The sequence below is a fragment of the Budorcas taxicolor genome, chromosome 1, assembly GCF_023091745.1.
Source record: "Budorcas taxicolor isolate Tak-1 chromosome 1, Takin1.1, whole genome shotgun sequence".
Lineage (NCBI taxonomy): Eukaryota > Metazoa > Chordata > Mammalia > Artiodactyla > Bovidae > Budorcas > Budorcas taxicolor.
The window spans coordinates 190,572,624-190,585,805 of NC_068910.1; the positions used below are offsets into that span (position 1 = coordinate 190,572,624).

General features: G+C 40.7%; 2 protein-coding genes across 2 annotated transcripts in view; both read left to right on the plus strand.

The window, feature by feature from the left end:
* ATR (ATR serine/threonine kinase) overlaps positions 1-2,573 on the plus strand; it is a 105,473-nt gene extending 102,900 nt beyond the window's left edge. The window contains exons 46-47 of the mRNA XM_052645566.1: positions 1,072-1,177; positions 2,400-2,573. Coding sequence (XP_052501526.1) covers positions 1,072-1,177; positions 2,400-2,573 — 280 coding nt within the window. The remainder of the gene's footprint in view (positions 1-1,071; positions 1,178-2,399) is intronic.
* Positions 2,574-3,961: 1,388 nt separating this feature from the next.
* The window catches only part of XRN1 (5'-3' exoribonuclease 1), a 112,451-nt gene continuing 103,230 nt past the window's right edge, over positions 3,962-13,182 (plus strand). Inside the window, exon 1 of the mRNA XM_052650292.1 lies at positions 3,962-4,116. Coding sequence (XP_052506252.1) covers positions 4,042-4,116 — 75 coding nt within the window. The 5' untranslated portion in view covers positions 3,962-4,041. The remainder of the gene's footprint in view (positions 4,117-13,182) is intronic.

Consider the following 13,182-nt stretch of genomic DNA (forward strand, 5'->3'; position numbering starts at 1 on the left):
TCAGTCAGTTCAGTTGCTCAGTTGTGTGCAACTCTTTGCGACCCCATGAATTGCAGCACGCCAGGCCTCCCTGTCCATCACCATCTCCCAGAGTTCACTCAGACTCACGTCCATTGAGTCGGTGATGCCATCCAGCCATCTCATCCTCTGTCATCCCCTTCTCCTCCTGCCCCCAATCCCTCCCAGCAGCAGAGTCTTTTCCAATGAGTCAACTCTTCGCATGAGGTGGCCAAAGTACTGGAGTTTCAGCTTTGGCATCATTCCTTCCAAAGAACACCCAGGGCTGATCTCCTTTAGAATGGACTGGTTGGATCTCCTTGCAGTCCAAGGGACTTTCAAGAGTCTTCTCCAACACCACAGTTCAAAAGCATCAATTCTTCAGCGCTCAGCTTTCTTCACAGTCCAACTCTCACATCCATACATGACCACTAGTCTAGTCCACCTTGACTAGACGGACCTTTGTTGGCAAAGTAATGTCTCTGCTTTTCAATATGCTATCTAAGTTGGTCATAACTTTCCTTCCAAGGAGTAAGTGTCTTTTAATTTCATGGCTGCAGTCACCATCTGCAGTGATTTTGGAGCCCCCCAAAATAAAGTCTCACACTGTTTACACTGTTTCCCCATCTGTTTGCCATGAAGTGATGGGACCAGATGTCATGATCTTCATTTTCTGAATGTTGAGCTTTAAGTCAACTTTTTCCCTCTCCTCTTTCACTTTCATCAAGAGGCTTTTTAGCTCCTCTTCACTTTCTGCCATAAGAGTGGTGTCATCTGCATATCTGAGGTTATTGATATTTCTCCCAGCAATCTTGATTCCAGCTTGTGCTTCTTCCAGCCCAGCGTTTCTCATGATGTACTCTGCATATAAGTTAAATAAGCAGGGTTACATGTAGGCAAAGGCAAATTCTCTGAAAGAGGAAGTATAGCATTTTCTCAAATAGTAGTAATGTGTTTAGTAAAGTATTATGATTAGCTTCTCATCCTTTAGTTACCCTTCACCTAAGTGTTGACTTTAATGAGAATTCTTTTTATAACAATAACACTGTATTATCATATTTGTTTCCATTTTAGTGTCTTAAAGACTTTTCTACATGATCCTCTTGTGGAATGGAGTAAACCAGTGAAAGGGCATTCCAAAGCAGCACTGAATGAAACAGGGGAAGTTGTCAATGAAAAGGTTAGTAGAAGGTGTAGCTTGATATGAATTGATATTGTGTTTCTCTGCAAATGGAAACTGATTCTAAATACTGTCAGTGACCACTTAATACTCTGAAATCTAGTTCTCCATGTAGTATGACAATGCCGTTAAGTTTTCTTGTCATTACTAATGTTAACACTATTATCCTTCATGTAATAAGGAGTTCAAGATATGTCTGTTTAATCATAACAATTCACAGTTATGATAAAGAGTGGGAAAAACGTGAACACAAATTGCCTGAATTTATAGAGCAGCAGGTCTCAGCTTCAATATATAGAAATCACTCTACTAACACAGTAGTCCCTTTTCCCTGGGTTTCCATTGGAGATAGGTTCCAGAACCCCCTTGGAGTGGATACCAAAATCCCAGATTGCTCAAATCCCTTATATAAAATGACATGGCATTGTATATAACCTGTGTATATCATCCCATATACTTTAAATCATCTCTAGATTACTTATAATACCTAGTACAAAGTAAATACCATGTAAAATAGTTACAAATATAGTGTAAATGCTATGTAAATAGTTGCTGGTATGTGGCAAATTCAAGTTTTCTGTTTTGGAACTTTCTGGAATTGTTTTTCCCTGAATTTTTTCAGTCCACTGTTGGTTGACTCATTGGCTGCAGTGAGCTGACTATATTGGTTGAAGACTCAAATTTTGCAGATAGCTGTTTTAAATAAGTTAGAATAGGTTGAGGATTGTTATTCTAATAACATCATTCTCACTTTTGCATTCTGATATGCTGTCTTGATTGAGAGAAATGTGTAGGATTCCAGGTGCTCATGTAGAACTCCCATTTGCATATACTAATGGAAAATATTAGGCATCAGAGTATTATTGCTATTCCTAGAATATTAATATTCAAATGTTTATGTCCTAAACACTTTTTAGGGTAGATTTTTTAAAAATTATTTTTCTAGACTTCTAATGTGGAAGACATTCTTGATATTTTACTTAGTCCTGAAAAACTTCCACGCAGTTGATGTTAGGTCAACACTGCAAGTTTTAAGATCAGTATCTCAAGTTATATTTGTTTCTTCTCTCTTTTGTCTGTATTTGCTCTTACAAAAGGGGTAAGGGTCAGTAAAATGGCATTAATATTTGTTAAATAACAGAAAGTCAGTAATTCCAGTTTATAAACATACATCCACATGTCATTGGGACCTTAGTTCTTACGATCTTCCATTTGTTTTTAGGCCAAGACTCATGTTCTTGACATCGAGCAGCGACTGCAAGGTGTAATCAAGACCCGAAATAGAGTGACAGGGCTGCCATTATCTATCGAAGGACACGTGCATTACCTTATACAAGAAGCTACTGATGAAAACTTGCTATGCCAGATGTACCTTGGTTGGACCCCATATATGTAAAATGGAATTACTTTAAACAATGTTAATAATCTAAATTTAATGCATTTGGTGCATTAATCTGTGGTTGTATCTATTCAATTCCAAAGTACAACATATGTTTATATTCTCAGAGTAACTGGTATTTCTCCCTGATTGTTAATAATATTTAAAATAATATATGTTATTATGAAATAAACAGTTTTCTTAATATATACTGTGTATTATAACTGGAGAAATGGAATATTGTATGTTTTTATGCTCTAAAAAGATATTTGCAAAAAACAAGCCAGCCTAATTTCATTTCCCAATTTTCACTGATTATAAGTGCTAGCATAAGGATTCATTTGAACAAAAAAATTATATTGAATAAATACTCTTTATGTTAACACTGTGCTATATTTGTGCACAAAGCTAACAATAGTTGCCCTGCCATCTGGGAATTGTCTAGTAAGAGAGATGTAAAACATAAACAGCACATTATAAAGTTCACTTAGTAAAACTCTCTTTTTTTGGTATGGTTGAAAATATGATAGGGAGAGAAAAGTTAGCCAATTAGCATGAATATGAAAACTATATAAATATTCTGCAATTTTAAAGATGCTACCATACTAAAAGTGTGCCAGAATGCAGAATCCTGTAGTTTGGGGGGAAAGCAGTACGTAACATTTCATCAGGTTTTAAAATCTAAACAATTTTAATAATAAATTTGGGGGTATGTTTTATTACAGAAGATTTAAAATAACTGATAGTAATTACAAAGCAATGAGATTATATGCAAATAAATGGAAAACTTTTTATAACAGGTAATTTCGCTTAAGTTCACCTTACAGAATTCTGCCTTTTGTACAGTTTAAGTGTGATGGGGGTAACCCAAGAGGTATAAATGTGAAAACTAAACATATACTTTCCTATTCAAGGAAAGTCACAATGTAAACAGTTGTAGAGTAAGCTGGATGGAGGGGTGTTAGGAAATTATTTTAAGCAAGTAATTTGGAAAAAGAAAGTTTTGAAAAGAAACTGTCGTAACCTCGAAAAATTTCCACTCACAAAGTAAACCAAATAAATCATCAGACCTTTACAAATTCGTGTTGAAAACCACTGAGATTTGTAATCCCAGGAGACAGAAACAGCCAGGATTCTTACAGTCGTCTCATGGGGTTTCCACACCACTTCCAAATCCACTGATAGAGCACGGCTCCATCAACTGACATTTTCAGAATTGAATTTCACACGCGCATTCAAATACGCCTTGGGTTTCTTCCGTGGAACCCACCAGGAAGCTCGGCGGCGGGCCTTTCGGCTGGGACTAGAGCCCCGCCCCGGGGATGCGGCCTCAGAGCCGGCCGCTCTAGGCCCGGCGGCCGCTCTCTATGGTCGGGCGGGCGGTGTGTTGTCATCCGCGGAGCGACGGCCGGAGGCGGCTGCGTAGGCCCCGGCGGGGCGTTTGGTTTCTGTTGGGCCCTGACTGGAGTTAATATTGACGGCCGAAATGGGAGTCCCCAAGTTTTACCGATGGATCTCGGAGCGATATCCCTGCCTCAGCGAAGTGGTGAAGGAGCATCAGGTGGGTGAGCACGGGGGCAGCGGCTGAGAAGGCGGAGGAGCCGGGGCTCGGCGGCCCTCTCCACCCTAGCACCTGGGCTCCTAGCCGCCGCCTGCTGCTCGTCGTCAGCTGGCTGAGCGGCGAAGGGAGGGCAGCAGGACGTTTGAGGACACCCTGGTGATCTGAGTGGGAGCGAACGCGCAGGTCGCCCTCCTGTGGGCAGAGCCGCAGGGATGCGGCGGTTCTGACAGCTCCTGCCGGAGCAGGGCCTGCGTGACTCCGACATCAAGTCCGGGGGAGCAACGCTCTCGGGAGTGCTTCCCCTTCCTTCCCAGGAAGTTGCAGGTTTCGTTTTTCGTTCTAGAGGTTTCGAAGCGGAGTGGATGTTCTCCTAGGGCCTCCCCCGGGTCCTCACCCAGAGCCTGCGGCAGACCCACCTACGAACGTTACTACCGGCCTCAGCCGCTGAATACCCCTGTTTACTTTCCCTTATCTCGAGCTGCATCCCGCCCCACCCCCAACGCCTAGACTTTCTGACGTGGCTGATGGTTCATATTTATGATGCCTTTCTGTACATTTTTTTCTACTACCCCAAGAACCGTACCAATCCCCCTTTCCGAAAGAAATAAAAATATATTTGGACGGGACCAGGACACTTATTTGAAGGCTTCATTGTGCGTGTCTGTGTGCTAGAGAAAGGTGGGGGGAGAGGGAGAAGAGAAGGGGGGAGAACGGAGAGAGGAACAGATTGTAAGAGCAATAATACTTGTAATCGTCATATTCGGTATATAATGACCCCAGGGCAGAGTTTATGTGCACGCTTCAAAAATGTAGTTCATGTATTGGAACTGTGGCAAAAAATAGTAAGCCAGCAAACTCCGGGAGATAGTGAAGGACAGGAAAGCCTGGCGTGCTGCAGTAGACGGGCCAAGGTTCCGACACGACTTAGCAACTGAACGACAACAGTATATTAGATAAACTAGAATTTGGGACTAGTGTTTGTTGCTTGTGTTTATTTAATGGTTTTGGTAGATCTCTTGTCCATTTTATATTTTACAGGGGAAAAATTATTTTTAAAATTTTTATAGCTAATTGACTTAGTTGTGATGATAGCATTGTTTAATATGAGGGGAAATAATCCGGTGAACACCATCATCCTGCTGCTGTTGCTGCTGCTAAGTCACTTCAGTCGTGTCCGACTCTGCGACCCCATAGACGGCAGCCCACCAGGCTCCCCGGGATTTTCCAGGCAAGAGCACTGGAGTGGGTTCCCATTTCCTTCAATGCATGACAGTGAAAAGCGAAAGTGAAGTCCCTGAGTCGTGTCCGACTGTTAGCGACCCCATGGACTGCAGCCTACCAGGCTCCTCCGTCCATGGGATTTTCCAGGCAAGAGTATTGGAGTGGGGTGCCATTGCCTTCTCCGGAACACCGTCATGCTGTCTCTTAAACTATGGTTTATTCTTTTTAAAAAATACTAAAAGTGGGAAGGTAGGGTTAAACTTCCCGGAGGTATTCTTTGTTGTTGGAGTCCTATCAGATTTGGTATATGAGGAAAAGCTTACCAAAACTTGCAGAATGGTAGTTTGTCTTTAATTTATCTGAAACGTAGTTTGAGTTAGACAGGAAAACATTTCTTTCAGAGAAGAGGATGAAAATAGTGACAACTAACTTAGGTTTTTCCTGGATCCTTCAGTCAACAAACATTTGAGTACCTGCCATGTATCAGTCTCTTTCTCTCTAAATTAAGACATTCAGACTAACTTGATAATACACAATCTGTTCAGTATTATTTTACCTCCCTACTCTTTGGCAAAGAATTTGGTTTGATGTAAGGATCTTGGATTTTCTCCATCTTGAGAAATTTTCTTGCTGAACAAAAATAATAGCTCTCAGGCAATTTTATGATATGAATCACTAATAATAGGTTTAAAACTTTGTTCATCAAAGTGATGTCTTTCAAAAAGCAATCACCAGCTACTCTCTCAAGCAGTACTTAAAAGATGGTAGTGCTAAGTAAGTCACAGTAGTTCAAAAGCTAGTCCTTGGGGGAAGGGATTGGATGGAGGAGTGGGTTCCAGTAAAATGATGGTAGTAATGACAGGGCATAGTTTTTGGTTTCTCTGAAAACTTATTTAAAAACAGATACTTATTTAGAAACAGATACTAGGTTGCAAAATTTAAATTGATAAAACAATTGCAAGAAAACCTTGGGACACAAGAATTCCAAGATAAAATAGGTGGGGACAGACTACCAATAACCTCTAGACCCTGTTGATATTGGCATCTCTGCAAGAGGAAAAGGAAAAAAATGGGGCAACATCTGATGAACCTGAGAATAGAACTTCAGGATATTTACTAACTCTCCAAGCCTATTAGTAGCAGTAGCTGTAACTGAAGGGTTTTAAAGGGCAAGAGCAGACTAACTCCTGTGAACCTTCAAAACTGACTTGCCAAGGCACCATTCTAAGGCACAGCCTACCCTAAAGAAAAACTGCCAGGAGTGAAATAAAATTTAATCAGGAAAGGGACAAGAGAGATAAGAGAAGAAAGTGAAGATAAAAGTCAGGAAGAATTACACAGTCAAGAAATCTTAGAAAACAAACCAAGCAAACCACCGTATTTGTAATACTATCCCAAAGTAGCAGAAGAGGAAGCTTTAAAGTTTTCCTAAATGCATCGTTCTTCCAAAAGTTCAGGAAAAATTAAATTTACATAAAAATGAACAATAGAAAAATGTCAAGGGTGTATAGTATGCGAAGTTATGGGGGAAAGGGGAACAAAATAACATTTGTACAGACAATAACCCTGGTGGCCCTAGTGATGAAGAACCTGTCTGCCAGTGGAGACATTAGAGACCAGGTTCGATCACTGGGTTGGGAAAATCCCATGGAGGCGGACATGACAACCCACTCCAGTATTCTTACCTGGAGAATCCCATGGACAGAGGAGTCCGGAGGGCTACAGTCCTTAGGGTCGCTAAGAGTCAGAGACAACTGAAGCAACTTAGCGTGCGCCCACACACACACAGACAATAAAAGCTTGCAATAAAGACATGTGCACAAAACAGATCAAAATTATAACCTATTTCAGAATGAGCTAAAAAGGCACTAAGAAAATGATATAAGGCATGAAAAACAACATATAATCAATTACAAAAATCCAGGAATAAGGTGACAGAACCTTATTAGAGAAAATTAGATGTAAATGAAAAAATCATGTCAGAAATGAAGCCTAGTAGCAAGGCAAAAGCAAATTAACCATAAGAAAAAAGATAGAAGGTAGAAATAAAAGAAAAATTTTAAAGATAAAAAAGATTCGAGTGAAAGTAGTGATAAATATAGTCAAAGAACACAATAGGCATTCTTGAAAAAGGAAATCAAAGCAAAATAATAGAAAAATGTGAAAACTATAATTAAAACTTACCTGAAGTTAGAAAACAAATTGACACCATGTTGAAAGAATATACCATGTACCCAAGAATATTGACATCAAGACATGCTCTAGTATGTTCTAGTATAATTCATGGACTTTAAAAAGAAAAAGAGAAAAAAGCTTTGTCACCTAGAAAAAAGAAACATATGACTTTTAAAGGAAAGGAAATTAGGTTCCCATCACAATTTTTCACAGTAGTGCTTTATGGATTAACATAAGGATACTATACTCACTTTTAAGTATAAGCTGATCAAGTATAGTTCATCAGGCACTCTATCAGATATAGTCCCTTATATCTATTTCCCATTTACACTGTATTATCATAAGGGATTTGATTTAGGTCATACCTGAATGGTCTAGTGGTTTTCCCTACTTTCTTCAATTTAAGTCTGAATTTGGCAATAAGGATCTGAGCCACAGTCAGCTCCCAGTCTTGTTTTTGCTGACTGTATAGAGCTTCTCATCTTTGGCTGCAAAGAATATAATCAATCTGATTTTGGTGTTGACCATCTGGTGATGTCCATGTGTAGAGTCATCTCTTACATTGTTGGAAGAGGATGTTTGCTATAACCAGTGCGTTCTCTTGGCAGAACTCTATGAGTGTTTGCCCTGCTTCATTCTGTACTCCAAGGCCAAATATGCCTGTTACTCCAGGTGTTTCTTGACTTCCGACATTTTTCTTGGGTGTTAGTTCTAAAAGGTCTTGTAGGTCTTCATAGAACCGTTCCACTTCAGCTTCTTCAGCATTACTGGTCAGGGCATAGACTTGGATTACTGTGGTGGTCAATGGTTTGCCTTGGAAATGAACAGAGGTCATTCTGTCGTTTTTGAGATTGCATCCAAGTACTGCATTTTGGACTCTTGTTGACTATGAGGGCTACTCCATTTCTTCTAAGGGATTCTTGCCCACAGTAATAGATATGATGGTCATCTGAGTTAAATTCACCCATTCCAGTCCATTTTAGTTCACTGATTCCTAAAATGTCAAAGTTCACTCTTGTCATCTCTTGTTTGACCACTTCCAATTTGCCTTGATTCATGGACCTAACATTCCAGGTTCCCGTGCAGTATTGCTCTTTACAGCATTGGATCTTGCTTCCATCACCAGTCACATCCACAGCTGGGTGTTGTTTTTGCTTTGGCTCCGTCTCTTCTTTCTTTCTGGAGTTATTCCTCCTATGATTTCCAGTAGCATGTTGGGCACCTACCGACCTGGAGAGTTCATCTGTCAGTGTCATATCTTTTTGCCTTTTCATGCTGTTCATGGGGTTCTCAAGGCAAGAATACTGAAGTGGTTTGCCATTCCCTTCTCCGGGGACCACATTTTGTCAGAACTCTCCACCATGACCCATCTGTCTTGGGTGGCCCTATGCAGCATGGCTTATAGTTTCATTGAGTTAGACAAGGCTGTGGTTCATGTGATTGGATTGGTTAGTTTTCTGTGATTGTGGTTTCTGTCTGTCTGCTGTCTGATGTCTTCACTCAGCGCCTACCATCTTATTGGGGTTTCTCTGACCCTGGACGTGGGGTATCTGCTCACAGCCCCCGCTCCTGACCTTGGACATGGCGTAACTCCTCTCGGCTGCTCACTGCTCCAGCATCATGTGGCTGCAACCCACCACTCCTTACTGTCGAAGGAGGTTAGTGACATTGTATAGGAGAAGGAAAAAGAAATGCAAAAATGCAAAATGGCTCTCTGAGGAGGCCTTACAAACAGCTGTGTAAAGAAGCGAAGCAAAAAACAAAGGAGAAAAGGAAAGATATACCCATTTGAATGCAGAGTTCCAAAGAACAGCAAGGAGAGATAAGAAAGCCTTCCTCAATGATCAGTGCAAAGAAATAGAGGAAAACAATAGAATGGGAAAGACTAGAGATCTCTTCAAGAAAATTAGAGACACCAAGGGAACATTTCATGCAGAGATGGGCTCGATAAAGGACAGAAATGGTATGGACCTAACAGAAGAAGAAGATATTAAGAAGAGGTGGCAAGAATACACAGAAGAATTGTACAAAAAAGATCTTCACGACCCAGATGATCACGATGGTGTGATCACTCACCTCAAGCCAGACTTCCTGGAATATGAAGTCAAGTGGTCCTTAGGAAGCATCACTACGAACAAAGCTAGTGGAGGTGATGGAATTCCATTTGAGCTATTCGAAATCCTGGAAGATGATGCTGTGAAAGTGCTGCACTCAATATGCCAGCAAATTTGGAAAACTGGGCAGTGGCCACAGGACTGGAAAAGGTCAGTTTTTATTCCAATCCCGAAGAAAGGCAATGCCAAAGAATGCTCAAACTACCGCACAATTGCACTCATCTCACATGCTAGTAAAGTAATGCTCAAAATTCCCCAAGCCAGACTTCAACAGCATGTGATCCAAGAACTTTCAGATGTTAATGCTGGATTTAGAAGAGGCAGAGGAACCAGAGATCCAATTGCCAACATCTGTTCGATCATAGGAAAAGCAAGAGTTCCAGAAAAACATCTATTTCTGCTTTATTGACTATGCCAAAGCCTTTTACTGTCTGGATCACAACAAAGCGTGGGAAATTCTGAAAGAGATGGGAATACCAGACCACCTGACCTGCCTCCTGAGAAATCTGTTTGCAAGTCAAGAAGCAACAGTTAGAAATGGACATGGACCAACAGACTGGTTCCAAACTGAAAAAGGAATCCTTCGAGGCTGTATATTGTCACCCTGCTTATTTAACTTATATACAGATTACATCATGAGAAATGCTGGACTGGATGAAGCACAAGTTGGAATCAAGATTGCCCAGAGAAATATCAATAACCTGAGAAACACATGACACCACCCTATGGCAGAGAGAGAAGAGGTACTAAAGAGCGCCTTGATGAAAGTGGAAGAGGAGAGTGAAAAAGCTGGCTTAAAACTCAACATACAGAAAACTAAGATCATGGCATCCGGTCCCATCACTTCATTGCAAATAGATGGGGGAACAATGGAAACATTGAGAGCCTACTTTTTTGGACTCCAAAATCACTGCAGATGGTGACTGCATCCATGAAATTAAAAGACACTTCCTCTTCAGAAGAAAAGCTATAACCAACCTAGATGGCATATTAAATAGCAAAGCCATTACTTCGCCAACAAATGTCCATCTAGTCAAAGCTAGATGTACTAGCTAGACATTCCATTAGTCATGTATGGATGTGAGAGTTGGACCTTAAAGCTGAGCACTGAAGAATTGATGCTTTTGAACTGTGTTGTTGGAGAAGACTCTTGAGAGTCCCTTGCACTGCAAGGAGATCAAACCAATCAATCCTAAAGGAAATGAGTCCTGAATATTCATTGGAAGACTGATGCTGAAGTGAAACTCCAATACTTTGGCCGCCTCATGCAAAGAACTGACTCCTTTGAAAAGACCGTGATGCTGGGAAAGATTGAAGGCGGGAGGAGAAGGGGACGATAGAGGATGAGATGGTTGAATCGCATCACTGACTTGATGGACATAAGTTCGAGCAAGCTCCGAGATTTGATGATGGACAGGGAAGCCTGGAGTGCTGCAGTCCATGGGGTCGCAAAGAGTGGGGCACGACTGAGCGACTGAGCTGAACCGAGTAATTTACTTCCTTTAGTTTGTAGGATATATGTGTAAACAGGAAGGAATATGGCAACTGATGGTAAAGGTAACAGCCAAATCATATAGGACATTTTATGGCATTAAGAATTTATAGTAGAAGTTTGAAAAGGCAGCCACATGATCAGATTATGCTTTAGAAAAGTGGCTGAACTATAGTGTGAAAACTAGAAACAAGTACTACAGATGGAAAACTGAAGGTTTGAGGTAAGATGGGAAATCTGGGGATGGAGAAAAAGATGGGGTTGCCTAAGACAGTGAGCAGGGGTAGGAAGGTGATATTCTGGGAACATTTAAGATGTTAAAAACAAAAAGAAATCTTTATGGCTAATTAGATATAGAGTAGAAGGAGAGGGGAAAGTATAAGATACTTTCTAACTTGCAGATGTAAGAACTCAGTATTGTGTCTTAGTAAAAGAGCAGGATTCTTCTGTGTGTGATCATTTTCTTCATCACATTGGCCTATGATTATCATTCTGTATCTTTCTTAATAATCTGAAACCTAAGGGAATTAAATTTTTTTTAAGGAAAATTACGTTTTTTTCAGTTTATAAAGGTGCTCATTATATAAAAGTTCATATAATGCAGAAAAATGTGAAAGGTATCATATAGTCTCAGTCAGTGAAAGTTGCTCAGTTGTGTTGTACATTTTGCGACCCATGGACTGTGGCCTGTCAGGCTTCTCTGTCGATGGAATTCTCCAGGCCAGAATACTGGAGTGGGTAGCCGTTGCCTTCTCCAGGGGATCTTCCCAACCCAGGGATCAAACACAGGTCTCCCGAATTGCAGGCTGATTATTTACAGTCTGGGCCCCCAGGGAAGACCAGTATATAGTCTAGAGGGAAGAAAAGAGCAAATGAGATTCATCATCCAGGATTAACCACCAGTAGCATCTTGTTTCAGAGAAGGCAATGGCACCCCACTCCAGTACACTTGCGTGGAAAATCCCATGGGTGGAGGAGCCTGGTGGGCTGCAGTCCATGGGGTCGCTAAGAGTCGAACACGGCTGAGCGACTTCACTTTCACTTTTCACTTTCATGCATTGGAGAAGGAAATGGCAACCCACTCCAGTATTCTTGCCTGGAGAATCCCAGGGATGGGGGAGCCTGGTGGGCTGCCATCTATGGGGTCGCACAGAGTCGGACACAACTGAAGCGACTTAGCAGCAGCAGCATCTTGTTTCTATGTCTTTCTAACTTTTCTATGCAGATACACATGTAGATAAGTATTTTCAAAACATGGAGAATAATTCACCTGTTTTGTAACCTGCTTTTGTCATTTGACCATTTATATTGTGTTCACTGTGTGTGCATGCTCAGTTTGTCTGACTCTTTGAAACCCCATGGACTGTAACCCAGCAGGTTCCTCTGTCCATGGGATTCTCCAGGGAAGAATACTGGAGTTGGCTGCCATGCCTTCCTCCATGGGGTGTTCTCAACCCAGGGATCAAACCCACATCTCTTAGATCCCCTCATTGGCAGGGGGATTCTTTACTACTGCACCACCTGGGAATCATTTTGTACATTATCCCATGCCAAATATGAATAATAATATCATAATTTGTAATTGCTTTGTAATACTTGGTTGTGTTAATGTACCACTATCAGTTTTCTTTATTATTAGGCTTTTTTTTCATTTTCTATCTTTTCTGGACATACTGCCGTGAATACTTTTGTAGTTACGTCTTTGTGCACATTTCACATTTCTGATTATTTCTCAGAATAAATTTCTAATAGTAGAAATCCTGGGTCAAAGATTGCACACCACAGATTTTGATATATGTTTTCATATTCATTATACCAGTTTATATTACCATCCCAGACTGTTGTATGTAAATGCTACCTCTCTTTTCTGACTCTGTGATTTTCCTCTAATGTAAATTGGGAAATCTATCTTTTCTTTTAAGATTTTTAACCAAAATTGAGAGAATGAATATGTGTTTAACCCAATGTTTGACACCTAATAAGTACTTAATAAAGGCCAGCTCTTGCTTTTATTGACATGAAATACGCATTTCTCCAAACCCTTACCTATACTGGGTAACATTA